We start from the raw sequence: 16,490 nt of genomic DNA, 5'->3' as shown, positions 1-16,490 counted from the left end.
AATTTCAGTGACCCCCAACTCTCACACAAGGGACAGTAAACTACATTAATTTTTGTGAATTTTCATTGGCACCCAGCCTCTACCATTTGTTTACGTACTATCTATGGTTGCTTTTACATTATAGCAGTAAGGTTGGTAGTTGCAACAGAAGCCATATGGTAGGCAAGTTTAAAGCACTTAGTATTTGGCCCTTCAGAAAAAGTTCACCAATCTCTGATTTATTACTCTGACCTGAGGCTCCTTTCTCAATGTATAACCTGCACAACTGAATTTTTAGATTAAGAAGAGGAAGTGAGGATGATTTCCATGTTTAAGAATTAGGTGAGCAAATGAATGAATGGAAACAGGAATTGAGACAGAAATGTAGGTGAAAGTCGAAGAGTGGGGATAAATGTGGTAAATTCATTTTTAAATATATTGACATTAAATTACCTGTGCAATCAAAAGATATGACTATGGTGAAAAGCTGGATACACAGTTTAAAGTTCAGGAGAAAAGTCATATTAGAAATACACAATTGAGGCCGGGCACGGTGGCTCAAGCCTGTAATCCCAGCACTTTGGGAGGCCGAGACGGGCGGATCACGAGGTCAGGAGATCGAGACCATCCTGGCTAATACGGTGAAACCCCGTCTCTACTAAAAAATACAAAAAACTAGCCGAGCGAGGTGGCGGGCGCCTCTAGTCCCAGCTACTCCGGAGGCTGAGCCAGGAGAATGGCGTAAACCCAGGAGGCGGAGCTTGCAGTGAGCTGAGATCCAGCCACAGCACTCCAGCCTGGGCGACAGAGCCAGACTCCGTCTCAAAAAAAAAAAAAGAAATACACAATTGAGGCTAGGCACGGTGGCTCACACCTGTACTTTCAGCACTTGGGGAGACCGAGGAGGGCGGATCCCCTGAGGTCAGGAGTTTGTGACCAGCCTGACCAACATGGTGAAATCCTGTCTCTACTAAAAGTAAAAAATTAAGCAGGCATAGTGGCACATGCCTGTAATCCCAGCTTCTCGGGAGGCTGATGTAGGAGAATCAATTGAACCTGGGAGGCAGAAGTTGCAGTGAGCCAAGATCGTACCACTGCACTCCAGACTGGAGTAACAGAGCAAGACGCCATTTCAAAAAAAAGAAAAAGAAATACGTAATTTGAAAGCATAACTACAGCAAAAACCCTACATTGTGGTTAAAACCACAAGAGTGTATAAAGCCATTTGAGGTAATATGAAAAGCGAAAGGAGAAGAAAGCCTAGATTAGCACAATGGAGAATATTCACAAGGCAGATAGAGGAACTAATTGCAGCAATACAGATCAAAAACATAGGGACAGACATTCAATGAGCTTGAACAGAATGACCTGATAGAAGTCAAGACAGTAGAGGATTTCACAGAAGTAGAGAATCATCAGAAGGTCGAACGCATCATTACAGAGTTAAAGTAAGATTGACCTCTTTAAAAATCAAAACAATATTAGGAAGTCGCAAATACATATTAGTTATCTATGTACATTTAATAGAAATTTAGGTCAGGGTCATAGAAGGAGGATTCAAATGTTAGTGTGTTGAGGAAGTAGAAAACAGAGAAAATGTAGATTACTTTTGAAGGAGAGCCATAAGGCAGCAGGGAATTTGCGTTTAAGAGTGATCTTTTAAGAATGAGAAGCTTGAGCAGTTTATAGTTGGCTATTGCAAGAAGGAGAAATTGAAGACAAGGAGAGAGGAGAGTAATGAATGCAGAAGGAGCAAAGGACTAGAAGTAGTGAAAGAGGAGTCAGAGAACAAGAATGGAATGTCTGTCCTTGCAGCAGCAGTAGGAGAAGATCTGGAGTTTAAAGGAGTTCACTTTTTATGGACTCAATTTCTCAGCAGATGGGAGTGAAAATCAAGTTGTGTGAGTTGAGATAGGGGTGGGTGTGAAATTAATTACAGAGGGGAAAAGACCAGGGACCTCAACCTAAACATACAAATGACATGGAAGGTCCGTGAGAACCCGGGGAAGTCTGAAAACTGTGAATTTGGAGTAGTATAGACCTATACATTACCCACAAATCACTTGGAAGTCTTCGGTCCCTGAGGATCTGAGACAAACCTGGGTTCAAGCTCCCAATTAATTCATAAGTTAGGTACATCCAACACCCTATTCACAGTCTCTGATTGATTGATTGATTGAGACACAGTTTCATTCTATCACTCGGGCTAAAGTGCAGTGGTGCGATCTCGGCTCACTGCAACCTCTGCCTCCTGGGTTCAAGCTCCTAATTAATTCATAACTTGGGTACATCCAACATCCTATTCACAATCTCTGATTTATTTATTTTATTTATTTATCTTGAGACACAGTTTCATTCTATCGCTCAGGCTGGAGTGCTGTGGTATGATCTTGGCTCTACCTCCTGCATTCAAGAGATTATCCTACCTCAGCCTCCTGAGTAGCTGGGATTACAGGTATGTGTCACCACGCCTGGCTAATTTTTTGCATTTTTAGTAGAGATGGGATTTTGTCATGTTGACCAGCGTTGTCTCGAACTCCTGACCTAAGGTGATCCACCTGCCTCAGCCTCTCAAGGTGCTGGGATTACAGGTGTGAGCCACTGTGCCCAGACAAAGTTTATAGAGGTTTGAGAAAAGAGTATTGACATAAAATTGCTGGGTTAGACACACCACGAGTTAGTGTCCTATAGGGAGTGCAGTCATAAGCATTGGAGTTATATTTTCTACTCAACAGAAATATTTTGCTGCTCTTCTGTATAAAAATCTACAAATTAATGGCCAGGCACGGTGGCTCATGCCTGTAATCCCAGCACTTTGGGAGGCTGAGGCAGGTAGATCACGAGGTCAGGAGACTGAGACCATCCTGGCTAACAGGGTGAAACCCTGTCTCTCCTAAAAAAATGCAAAAATTTAGCCAGGTGTGGTGGTGGGCACCTGTTGTCCCAGCTACTCGGGAGGCTGAGGCAGGAGAATGGCCTGAACTCGGGAGGCAGAGCTTGTAGTGAGCCAAGATCGCACCACTGCACTCCAGCCTGGGCAACAAAGCCAGATTCTGTCTCAAAAAAAAAAAAAAAAATCTACAAATTACCATGCAATTTCAGACTGAAGTAGTGCAACAGTATTAATCAATACTAAGTAACACAGAAAACAAAGGAAAAACCTCTAGATGATTAAATCACCATAAAGTGAGATGGTTGAGACAATGCTCCAGGATGATATTGAAAAGACACACAGCCATCCTTTTGCCTCTGGATCATTTCTTTGGATAATATTCTTAACACATTTATAATTTAAAGAAAAACAGATTTGTAAAACTGTATTTTTTATGTGAACACTAAACTCTTCGTTAGCTTAATGCTTGATTAGATTAAGTATAAATTTTGGCTAAGAAAGTACCATAGGAAAATTAAAAATAAAAGCATGCACAAAAATAAACCAGGTGCGGAGCCCGGTGGCTCACACCTGTAATCCCAGCACTTTGGGAGGCTGAGATGGGCGAATCACTTGAGGTCAGGAGTTCAAGAGGAGCCTGGCCAACATGGTGAAACCCCGTCTCTACTAAAAATACAAAAATTAGCCAGGCGTGGTGACACGCGCCTATAATCCCAGCTACTCAGCTACTAAAAATACAAAAATTAGTTGGGTGTGGTGGCAGACGTCTGTAATCCCAGCTACTTAGGAGGTTGAGGAAGGAAAATCGCTTGAACCCAGGGGGAGGAGGTTGCAGTAAGCTGAGATCACGCGACTGCAGTCAAGCCTAGGCGACGGAGTGAGACTCTGTCTCCAAAAAAAGAAAAAATTAGCTGGGTGTGGTAGCAGGTGCCTGTAATCCCAGCTGTTCGGGAGGCTGAGGCAGGAGAATCGCCTCAATCTGGGAGGCAGAGGTTGCAGTGAGCCAAGATCAAGCCACTGCACTCCAGCCTGGGGAAGAGAGCAAGACTCCCTCTCAAAAAATAAAATAAAGTCTGGACGCGGTGGCTCACGACAGTAATCCCAGCACTTTGGGAGGCAGACGCGGACGCATCACGAGGTCAGGAGATCGAGACCATCCTGGCTAACACGGTGAAACCCCATCTCTCCTAAAAAAAATACAAAAAATTAGCCGGGAGTGATGGCGGGCCCCTGTAGTCCCAGCTACTCAGGAGGCTGAGGCAGGAGAATGGCGTGAACCCGGCAGGCGGAGCTTGCAGTAAGCCGAGATCGCACCACTGCACTCTAGCCTGGGCGACAGAGGGAGACTCCATCTTAAATAAATAAATAAATAAATTTTAAAATAAAATAAAATAAACCAGGTAAACATGAACAGGAAACTTGGGTGACAATATTAACATCAGAAAAATTAGAACTTAAACTATCGGAAAGATTAGAATTTGAAGCAGATGATTTTAAATGAAATAAAAGGTTTAAGGTTTGATGGAAAGAAGCTGTTCTGACATTGCATCAAAGTAAAGGGAAGGAGAAAGAGCTATTACATGCCCTTCTAGAGACAGGCGAGCATCACAGGGCCCTGTAGGAAGAGCTTTAAAGAGCAGATTATCAAGGTTTTGTTTTCATTTTATGTTTTTTGGAGACAGGATCTCACTCTGTCACCCACACTGGAGTGTAGTGGTACAAATATAGCTTATTGCAGCCTCAAACTCCCTGGGTCAAGCAGTCCTCCCACCTCAGCCTCCCAAGTAGCTGGGAACACAGGCACATAGGATCATGCACAGCTAATTCTTTTTTATTGTTGTAGAGATAGGGTCTCGCTATCTTGCCCAGGCTGATCTCAAACTCCTGGCCTCATGTGATCCTCCTGTGTCAGCCTCCCGAAGTGCTGGGATTATAGGTGTGATCTACCACCTCTAGCCTGATTTTCATTTTTAAGCATCACTTGACTGCTATGCACAGAATGTGTTACAGCTGAACAGGAATGGAAATAAGGAAACAAGGGGAGGAGACAATAGTCCTGGGGCTACATGAAGGTGGATTAAACTCGGGTGGAAATGGAGAAAACTGGTCACCTTGGAAGTATATTTCAGAGATAGCACTGAATTCATTAATTGTCAAATGGATCATTTGCAAATGGTGAAGACTATTGTGAGGATTATTTCTTTATTTTATTTATTGATCTATTTATTAGTATTATTATTATTTTTTGAGATAGAGTCTCACTCTGTCGTCCAGGCTAGAGTACACTTGTGTGATCTTGGTTCATTGCAACCTCCGCCACCTGGGTTCAGGTAATTCTCCTGCCTCAGCCTCCCGAAGACCTGGCACTACAGGCATGCACCACCACACCCGGCTGATTTTTGTCTTTTTAGTAGAGACAGAGTGTCACCATGTTGGCCAGACTGGTCTTGAACTCCTGACATTGTGATCTACCCGCGTCAGCCTCCCAAAGTGCTGGGATTACAGGAGTGAGTCACCATGCCCAGCCAAGACTACTGTGAGGTTTAGATTTTAAAAGTGTAGTTAAAGTTAACATAGGGCCTACTACAAAGTGAACACTTTCTGTATAGTTATTACTATTACTATATTTTGTAAACAAACTTAAACAGGGAATAAGAAAAAAATCAATTCTTAATGAAATGTAACAGGCTGCTATGAATAAATTTTGCTAATACACTTGAAAATTTCAATTGAGTTCCCATTTGTGAAATTGCAAAAATTCAAATTTTTATTTAGAAATAAAAAACCTAATTAGAACAATAAGCATAAAGAGAATAGAAAATGTAATTCAAAACGTACAGCTTAAAATGTCTATAGTCTGAAGAGCTATGCTATATCAACAGATAGATGATCTGTTTCAGAACACAGAAAAGCATGAGAAAGCATGTAAGTTGCTGAGTGTGGTGGCTCATGCCTGTAATCCCAGCACTTTGGGAGGTCAAACCACACAGATCACTTGAGGTCAGGAGTTGGAGATCAGCCCGGCCAACATGGGGAAATCCCACGTTTACTATAAAGGATACAAAAATTAGCCGGGCATAGTGGTGTGTGACTGTAATCCCAGTTACTCAGAAGGCTGTCAAGAGAATCTCTTGAACCCAGGAGGTGTGATTGCAGTGAGCCGAGATTGTGCCACTGCACTCCAGCCTGAACAACAGAACGAGACTGTCTCAAAAAAAAAAAAAAAAAAAGGCATCTAATGCTTCTTATGAAGAAAATGTAACCTAAAGATTAATCCTTGAAATAACACTAACCAAGGCCACTATCCACTGTTGCTATTTATGAATACAAAAAGACAATCCTGAAGATGTCATAAAATTGAGTTCAACAATATATTTAAAGATAAAGTGAATCTGATCATTGCTATGGTTATGTTTTAATGTTAGAACATTGTTATTATAAATGAAACAGTAAAATCTAGAAATATAGAAAAAGTCTGGGGACAGTATTTTGATAAACTACTACAGTAGAGGACATGCCAAAATAGCAACAAAGTTTTGCTGAAATTATTTCTAAAAAGCATGGAACCTGATATTGGGGGATTTCTTTTCTTCTTTTTTGTTTATTTGTTTTCTTCCTTGAGGTGTGGGTAGATTTGAGTCTAAGCTTAAGAGCTTTGGATCATGGCTATTGTCAGAGTATTCGACTTTCTCTGTTCCCTCCCCTGACCTGGCATGAGAGCTCAGTCATTCGTCTCAAAAATCACCAGGCAACCTGTAATCCCAGCATTTTCAGAGGCTGAGGCTGGTGGATCACCTGAGGTCAGGAGTTTGAGACCAGCCTGACCAACATAGTGAAACCCCATCTCTACTAAAAATACAAAAAATAAGCTGGGTGTGGTGGCACGCGCCTGTAATCCCAGCTACTTGGGAGGCTGAGGCAGGAGAATCACTTGAACCCAGGAAGCAGAGGTTGCAGTGAGCCAAGATTATGCCACTGCATTCCAGCCTGGGCAACAAGAGTGAAACTGTCTCAAAAAAAAAAAAAAAAAAAAAAAATCAGGCAAATATTAAAGAAATATTTGTTAATTGGTTAATATTGGTTAATGAGTCCATCTAGCATGCCAGAGTATTTTTTCCCGGCCTTATACTTTCTGGTATGTGTTAAATTGTGTCTCCCCCAAATTCCTATGCTGAAGCCCTAGCCTTAGTACCTAAAAATATAACTGTATTTGGAGATAGGCCCTTGAAGAAGGTACATTGAAATGAAGCCTTTAGGGTGGGTCCAATTTAATCTGATTGGTGTCTATAAAGAAGAGGAAATTTGGACACAAAGAGACAGGGGGAGAGTGGGCACAGTAGCTCACGCCTGTAATCGTAGCACTCTGGGAGGCCGAGGTGGGCAGATCACTTGAGGTCAGGAGTTTGAGAACAACCTGACCAACATTGCGAAGCCCCATTTCTACTAAAAATACAAAAAATTAGCTGGGCTTTGTGGAGCGCACCTGTAATCCCAGCTACTCAGGAGGCTGAGGCAGGAGAATCACTTGAGCCCAGAAGGCAGAGGTTGCCGTGAGCTGAGACTGCACCACTGCACTCCAACCTGGGTGACAGAGTGCGACTCTGTTTCAAAAAAGAAAAAAAGAGAGAGAGAGACATAGAGACATGGGGAATTTGTGCATGGCGGAGAAAAGACCATGTGAGGACACAATAATAAGGAGGTCGTCTACAAGCCAAGGAGTGAGACCTCAGAAGAAACCAACTGCACGACACTTTGATCTTGGACTTCCTGCCTCAAGAACTGTGAGAAAATCAACTTCTGTGATTTAAGCCCCCGTTTGTAGTATTTTAAGCCCAACTGTTTGTGACTGCTGTTACAGCAGCTCTCACAAACCACTATACTATTAAATCTGACTTCACAATCTTGAAGGTAAGTACGGATCAGCATCCTTTCTGGGGCACCAGCAAAGGCACAGAGGCCTCCTTATGGGATTTGTGAGTTGAATAGGGGGTCCTCATCTCAAAGAAACATTGAACTCAGAGCATCTGCCCAAACCAAAAGCAAAAGTGCATGGAATCACTGAGGACTTAAATGCCAGGAGATGAGGACTAGAATGTAATGTGTAGGAGTGGAGAGTTTTCACACTGGTCTTTTTATCATGTCTGTATCCTAAACAACTTCCTAAATGCCCTTAGGCATAGAAACTGGTGAATAAGTTTTTACTAAATGGAAACAATAAAATGGCCAGAAAAATTTTGAAAGAATAGAAAATTCAGAAAGGGTTATTAAGTTGAAACTAGAGAGACAGAACAAATGGTATTCAGTTAAGATGGCAATTGTTCTTAAAACCAGCCAGTGATTGCAAATTATTTTTAAGGACAAGATAGGGAATTTTTGTACAAATGATGTGATTTAAATTTAAACATCTCAGGTAGAAGAGAAAAGTTTTGTTATTATTTTTGTTTTTGTTTTGAGATGGAGGGCCGAGGCGGGTGGATCACTTGAGGTCAGGGGTTCGAGACCAGCCTGGCCAACATGATGAAACCCCGTCTACTAAAAATACAAAAATTAGCTGGGTGTGGTGGTGGGCTCCTGTAATCCCAGCTACTTGGGAGGCTGAGGCAGGAGAATCCTTTGAACCCAGGAGGCGGAGGTTGCAGGGAGCCGAGATGGAGTCACTGCACTCCAGCCTGGGTAATAAAGTGAGACTCTGTCTCAAAAATAATAATAATACATGATACAAACGTCATGCACATGTACCCTAGAACTTAAAGTATAATAAAAAAAAAAAAAGACTGTAAAATATATGCACAGAAAGAGCAAAATGAAAAATAACCAAATTAGTTACAATAATAAATATGTGAAAATATTTCTTATAAAAAAAAAAATAATAATAATAATAATACAATCAGTAAAAATAAATGTGAAGTAAAAATTTAAACACTAGACTTTCAATTTATGGGACTCATTAACTGGAGATGATATAAAAGTGAAAGATTTCTATCAGTCATAGAGCCTAAAAAAGCAGTTGACTAACATTTGTAATAATCATATTTCAAGTACTGAGGTTAGTTATGCTAGAGATTCTGAATGAACTATTCTAGGTGGAGCTTCGGCATCAGTACTTTTTAAAACTCCGCAAGTACTTTTGCTATACAGCCAGGAACAACAACTCTAAACCACCTTGCATGTAACATTCTTTGAGGAAAACTCTTCAAATATCAGATGCATCATGTCATTTACAGGATGTGTTAAGTCTGAACTCCAGGCTGGGCCCGGTGGCTCACGCCTGTAATCCCAGCACTTTGTGAGGCTGAGGTGGGCAGATCACGAGGTCAGGAGTTCAAGATCAGCCTGACCAACATGGTGAAACCCTGTCTCTACTAAAAATACAAAAAATAGGCCAGGCGCAGTGGTTCATGGCTATAATCCTAGAATTTTGGGAGGCCAAGGAGGGTGGATCACCTGAGGTCGGGAGTTCGAGACCAGCCTGACCAACATGGAGAAACCCCGTCTCTACTAAAACTACAAAATTAGACAGGCGTGGTGGCTCATGCCTGTAATCCCAGCCACTCAGGAGGCTGAGGTAGGAGAATCGCTTGAACCCCGGAGGCAGAGGTTGCAGTGAGCTGAGATCTCGCCATTGCCCTCCAACCTGGGGTACAAGACACCATCTCAAAAAAAAAAAAAAAAATATATCTGAACTCCAGAGCCACACATCTAAGCTCTCTCAGTTCTCCTCACTCTTGTCGCCTGCTCTAACCTTCTTGATGCCAAGCTAATTTCCTTGTATTCTCCATGTCTAAAGAGAAATTAGCCCTCCCTCCAGAAACACACATCCATGCCCCCTGTACACATGTAGGGCACATGAAATATTTATTTGTATGAATTGGTGAGGCACACATTTTCCACAATAAATGTTGGAACTTGGAAAATTTTGATCGTTGACAGAAACAATGGGATAGAATATTTGAAACCAAGTCAGACTCCTTCCCCAAAACCAGAATTTTTTTAAGTCACTGTCTTGACTATGTTTTCTTCACACACGTTCAAGCAACTATCTATAGTGAGAAACTAAAAGAGATACTGAAGGAACTTCTGGGGCCACTGGACATGAAAGTACAGCCTCTCGACTCTGACGCTTGCCTTTCAACTAAAGGAAAGTAAGATCTGGTGTCCCCTTGAGCAGGACAGCCAATTGTGATTCTCCATCTGCTCTTGCAACACTCTGCCTGGTGATTTTAGTGACTGGGTCCCTCCTCATCTGTGAAGCAACCTGGGGCAGATTTTGATGAAAATGTCCTTCTGCTACCTCTTCCCAGAAAGGCAGTTGTTGAAAAAGGTCACACCAATGAAAGAAAATCAAAACTGAAACAGGGAAGTACATTTTGAGAAATCTGGGGAAAATGATCATAACGGAGTAAAATCAGTTTCGCAAGGGACTTTTTTTCCACATAAGCTCAGGAATGGAAATTCCATCAACGAAACCATAGCATGTCAGGCAGGGAGTGTCATGAGAACTTGATTCTCATCTGTTTCTCCTGTTTCCATAGTTACAAAAGAGGAAAGAACAAAGAGAGGAACTGTACAACTGTGGATCTACGTCATGTTTAACTCATTTGTAATATTATTTTTCCTCAGCTCAGTGTACACATTTAATCCCAATAAGAGCAATTTGGTTTTTTCTTCCTTTGGAACTAGGCAGGATATTCCTGAATTGGGTTAGACGTATAGAGTGGGGTTTTAACAAGCACTGGCTCAAGGTCAGAAGACTGGCTTCTGGTCCTTACACTGGATTTATGAAAGTGTTTTCACATTCATTCTCCATAGGAATCTGGTGGAGGTGGCACCAGATCTCCATCCAGTAAATGTGAAAATTGAGGGTTAGGGGATGTTTGTGATTCACTCAAAGTCACAAGAGCTACTAAGTGCAACTTAGGGTGACCAACTCATCCAAATTGTCCCAGCACTTTCCTGGTTTAGTACTGAGAGTCTTGCATGTCAGGAGTTCATCCGGTACCTAACAAATAGGGACACTTGGTCAACCTAGTGGCAGTGTCAGAGGAAAGAGTCCGGTCCTCTGGACCACAACCCAACTGTGCATAGTAACACAGGAGTTATTAAGAAATTATTTGTAGGCAGCTAGAAAGGGTGAAAGAGGTCTCACTGGAATTTTCCTTTAATAAAAAGCAGCCTGAAACCACTTCTCTAACTGAAAGCAGCCTGATATATATGCAAACTAGGAGCTTTCATATGTAAACGACAGCAGCTGTACCTGGGAGGAAGGTACATTCAATATGGAGATTATGCTCTCCTGTGTTTTTCTTTTTTTGAGACAAAATCTCACTCCATCACCCAGTCAGGAGTGCAATGGTAAGATCTCCGCTCACTGCAACCTCCACCTCTTGGGTTCAAGCGATTCTCCTGTCTCAGCCCCTGAGTAGCTGGGATTACAGGTGCTCACCACCACACCCAGCTAATTTTTGTATTGTAAACCCTCTGTAGAGACGGGGTTTCACCATGTTGGACCGGCAGGTCTCGAACTCCTGGCCTCAGGTGATCCGCCCCCCCCTTGGCCTCCCAAAGTGCTGAGATTACAGGCATGAACCACTGCGCCCGGCCCTCACTCTTTTCCTTGTCACTCGGTGTGTAGGCATCATGACAGCCTCCGGGTAAAACCACGTATAAAGGTATCATGGCGGCTGCCAGGTGGAGGCTGTATTTGCAAATAAAAGACTAGGGTGGGAGGGCCAGTCTTTTCCCCGGCTATGTAAATGACATACCTGATCAAACCAATCCCCTGGGCCCTATGTAAATCAATCACCGCCTCGTCAAGCCTTTGTACAAAATCCATTGCCTTCCACCGCAAAGCAGACCCTTTTGGGCGACCCGCTTTCTCAGCATAAAGAAGCGTTTTTTCTCTCTCTTCTTTTATGTCTATTAAACTTTCAGCTCCTAAACCCACTCGTGTGTATCCGTGTCGTAATTCTTTTCTCGGTGGAGACAAAGAACCAGGATATATATCCCAGAAAACGGAGCCTTTCATTAGCACCCCCGCTGTCATTACTACTGATGCCGGAGTTACTTGCAGATTTGTAACTTGATTTCAAAACTAACAGCTGGGCCCGGAGCGGTGGCTCATACCTGTAATCCCAGCACTTTGGGAGGCCGAAGCAGGTGGATCACCTGAGATCGGGAGTTCGAGACCAGCCTGACCAACATAGAGAAACTCTGTATCTTACTAAAAATACAAAATTAGCTGGGCGTGGTGCCACAGGCCTGTAATCCCAGCTACTTGCCAAGGCTGAGGCAGGAAAATCTCTTGAACCTGGCAGGTGGAGGTTGTGGTGAGACGAGACTCTGCCATTAGAAATTTCTAAGAAGGGGAAGGAAACCTTGCTAACAAACAATACCTCTTTCTTAATTCTACTTTGGACTCAAATTGTAACGCAAATCCGTTTCATCATTTAGCCCTTATCAACACTGTTTTTCTCATCTGCTATGGTCCAAAGCCTAGAACATTAAAACTATCAAAGCTTTTACAGACCATCAGGTGTCAACCCCCTCTTTTTACATTTGAGCTAGCTGAACTCCAGAGGAAATGACTTCCTCAAAGTCATGAGTGGCAAAAGCAGAACTAGTTCTGCTTATAACCCTTGACTTTTAATTATTATTATTATTATTATTGTTATTACATCCTAAATGAGGGCCAATACCACTCAGTTAAAAACTTTGGGGTCCAGGCCAAGTGCGATGGCTCATGCCTATAATCCCAGCACTTGGGAGGCCGAAGCAGGTGGATCACCTGAGATCGGGAGTTCGAGACCAGCCTGACCAACATAGAGAAACTCTGTATCTTACTAAAAATACAAAATTAGCTGGGCGTGGTGCCACAGGCCTGTAATCCCAGCTACTTGCCAAGGCTGAGGCAGGAAAATCTCTTGAACCTGGCAGGTGGAGGTTGTGGTGAGACGAGACTCTGCCATTAGAAATTTCTAAGAAGGGGAAGGAAACCTTGCTAACAAACAATACCTCTTTCTTAATTCTACTTTGGACTCAAATTGTAACGCAAATCCGTTTCATCATTTAGCCCTTATCAACACTGTTTTTCTCATCTGCTATGGTCCAAAGCCTAGAACATTAAAACTATCAAAGCTTTTACAGACCATCAGGTGTCAACCCCCTCTTTTTACATTTGAGCTAGCTGAACTCCAGAGGAAATGACTTCCTCAAAGTCATGAGTGGCAAAAGCAGAACTAGTTCTGCTTATAACCCTTGACTTTTAATTATTATTATTATTATTATTGTTATTACATCCTAAATGAGGGCCAATACCACTCAGTTAAAAACTTTGGGGTCCAGGCCAAGTGCGATGGCTCATGCCTATAATCCCAGCACTTTGGGAGGCCAAGGGAGGCGGATCACTTGAGGGTCAGGAGTTCGAGACTGGGTTGGTCAACATGATGAAACCCCGTCTCTACTAAAAATACAAAAATTGGCCGGGCATGGTGGTGCATGCCTGTAGTTACAGCTACTCGGGAGGCTGAGGCAGGAGAATCCTTGAGCCCAGGAAGCGGAGCTTGCAATGAGCAGAGATCATGCTGTTAGGAATGGAGTTTTTGGTGTCACAGAAAAAGAATGAACGTGGGAACAAATGATCTCTCAGCAACGGGAGCTTTACTTTCTGCAGAAATGGTGCTACTCAATGGCTGTCCAGCCATGAGAGCACACCAAACAAAGGAGACAGAGTTATTTATAACCTGACGCATCACCCTACTGCTGTGTCCAGCTTCCATTGGCTGGAATAGGATCTCACATTTTACACTTTACCCAATGGGCTATTAGTTTAAAACGTTTTTAACTGAGTAAAGGAACAGAGCAAAGAAAGAAAAGCAAGTTGCCCAGGGATGGTTAAGGAAGCATCTCGAATAAGGAATGACATGCACGATGGGCTGGGGCTTTTCTAGTTCTGTCCAGGCATGCCGGAGCGAGCTACAACAGCTGATTTGGACAGCCACTAATAGTGGCTAGCAATGTTATAGTAAGAAACTGTGACTTTTTATAATCTTTGAAGAAGAACTTTCCCATTTCCCACAGTGCCACTGCACTCCAGCCTGGGCAACAGAAAGAGATTCTGTCTCGGGAAAAAAAAAAAAAAAAATATATATATATATATATAATATATATATATATATATAGCGGTTCGATGTTGCAGTCATTGCAGTAATTTAGAAGAAGTTCCACCTCCACCCTCCAGCCCAATTTGCCATTTAACTATGATTAAAGAATAGTGTGGAATTCAATGGGCTTTTACTGAATACCTACACTGAGGCTTGTCTACTTCTGAGTGTTACCGGAGTGATATAAATAAAGATAAGAATTCTGCTGCTTCCATGAGTAAAGAGCTGTTTAGTTTAGTTTAGTTCAGTTTTGTTGAGATGGAGTTTCGCTCTTGTTGCCCAGGCTGGAGTGCAGTGGCACTGTGGGAAATGGGAAAGTTCTTCTTCAAAGATTATAAAAAGTCACAGTTTCTTACTATAACATTGCTAGCCACTATTAGTGGCTGTCTAAATCAGCTGTTGTAGCTTGCTCCGGCATGCCTGGATAGAACTAGAAAAGCCCCAGCCCATCGTGCATGTCACTCCTTATTTGGAGATGCTTCCTTAACTATCCCTGGGCAACTTACTTTTCTTTTTTTGTTCTGTTCCCTTACCCAATTAAAAACGTTTTAAACTAATAGCCCATTGGGTAAAGTGTAAAATGTGAGATCCTATTCCAGCCAATGGAAGCTGGACACAGCAGTAGGGTGATGCATCAGGTTATAAATAACTCTGTCTCCTTTGTTTGGTGTGCTCTCGTGGCTGGACAGCCATTGAGTAGCACTCTTTCTGCAGAAAGTAAAGCTCCCGTTGCTGAGAGATCATTTGTTCCCAGTAGAATTAGGAAAGAGGTATTGTTTGTTAGCAAGGTTTCCTTCCCCTTCTCAGAAATTGTTGCAAAGATTTAATCCTTCCTACCAGCCCTGGAAACACCCAAGTTTCCTCATGTTCTCTTTTTTCTCCCACTAGCAAGTCAAGATAAACTAATTTACATCAAAATGTCGTGGTAATGATCCAGGATAGTTTATAAGTAAATGTTCCTGGAGGGATTTGCATTATAAACATGTAGTCATGCAAAGGAGAAAATATTTAAACATGTAGTCATGCAAAGGAGAAATTCCAGGTATTCTGTTGAAGGGGCTTGAGTCTTGCTGTGACCTTAGCTCATGTACTTGGAAGTGCCATGTCCCAGGTGCTGAGGCTCTATATTTGTTCTTATAATTTATCTCTATTTAAGTTCATTCTTTTTCTTGATAACTACAGGTTTGCTTATAATTTCTCTTGCCTGACAATCTAGTCAAAAGAAACTGAAACAAAAAATATTCCATTTGACCTGTTCTCTATGGCATCTGTCACTTCTCTTTTGATGGTAATGATAATCTATGCTCTTTGTAGCATCTTTCTCAGCTAAACAACTTGATATTTATATTGCATGTCTCTTAATAATCACATACATTTTTTAAAAAACAAACCAACCAACATCTCAAGAAACATATTCTGACCTATCCTTACCAAGGCTCTATCCTTACCAGAGAATCTGGAAGAAGAAAGCCATACTCTTCAGATATGTGGTATCTTTCCAAAGACAATGGAACTGCTGTCTTCACATTCGGTCTTCGGGGCTCCATTATTTTGCTTGAAGTATCTGCATGGAAAGTGTCACTGAAGAATCAACTGTGCCTAATATATTAAACACCCAGGTTGCATCCTTTGGTTCCAGTTAGTTGCGCAGTGTCTCAAGTACAGGGGAGAACTTTGCCCTGAGGTTGAATTCCAGATCGTCATGGACTTTCTCTGAGACAGGGCTGAGTAAATAATTTTAAAAATGCTGATTAAACAAACAGACAAACCAAACAAGCTCAAAGAAATTCCCTCATTTTCTCTCACATACCAGTATGAGAAAAGTGATTTTAATCCCAGAGACAAATTTGTTCCATATTGGAAAAGGAGAAATGAAATAGACCTGTGGTCGTGGCTTATCAAACCTGTACCCTAACAGGAACCTGCTCCATTGCGAACTTTGACAAATGGGTCAGAGTTACTCCAAATGAAGTAAACTATCAAAATTAGAAGTTACATGCAGACAATTATTTCAGTGATCTCTGGTGAGCAGGGAGGGGAGGAAGGGCCTGCTCAGAGGGTGTTGTATGTAGTTTGAGCAACATAGTCTAGAATTACGATTGATTTATTTTAAGAAACAACACAGTAACTTTTTAAAATATTTGAACACATTAAAGACAGATTTTTTTTTGAGCTTAGCAAATGAGATAATAAATACTAACAAACTTGATAATAGCATTGTTTGAAATGTTTGTTCCTCCGTGCTGTAAAGAAATAGCACTTGAACATAAATTTATTTAGTAAGGTCATTTTTACTTCCTGCAGAAAAGGTACACTCACCAGCAATTTTGCCACAAGAGTACACCGAACAAAGGAGACAGGGTCATTTATAAGCTGACACGTCCACCCTACTGCTATGTCTGGTTTCCATTGGCTGGAACAGGACCTCACATTCTGTATTTGTCCCAATTGCCTAACAA

General features: G+C 41.9%; 1 protein-coding gene across 3 annotated transcripts in view; it reads right to left on the bottom strand.

Annotated features, from left to right (window-relative positions):
- Window positions 1–16,490, bottom strand: part of IDO2 (indoleamine 2,3-dioxygenase 2) — a 72,170-nt gene extending 55,680 nt beyond the window's left edge. For 2 of the 3 annotated variants that reach the window (XM_033231986.1, XM_033232004.1), the window contains exons 1-2: window positions 16,351–16,489; window positions 15,480–15,744 (exon numbers count right to left, since the gene is read on the bottom strand). In XM_033231986.1, the coding sequence (XP_033087877.1) occupies window positions 15,480–15,578 (99 nt within the window). In that variant the 5' untranslated portion in view covers window positions 15,579–15,744; window positions 16,351–16,489. Of the gene's footprint in view, window positions 1–15,479; window positions 15,745–16,350 lie in introns of all 3 variants that reach the window. The other variant, XM_033231994.1, reaches the window with a different exon arrangement.

This window comes from Trachypithecus francoisi, unplaced genomic scaffold, assembly GCF_009764315.1.
Source record: "Trachypithecus francoisi isolate TF-2019V2 unplaced genomic scaffold, Tfra_2.0 Contig01440, whole genome shotgun sequence".
In the NCBI taxonomy this organism is placed as follows: Eukaryota; Metazoa; Chordata; class Mammalia; order Primates; family Cercopithecidae; genus Trachypithecus; species Trachypithecus francoisi.
Note: the sequence above shows the minus strand (reverse complement) of the source record. Positions and strands in the feature narration are given on the sequence as shown.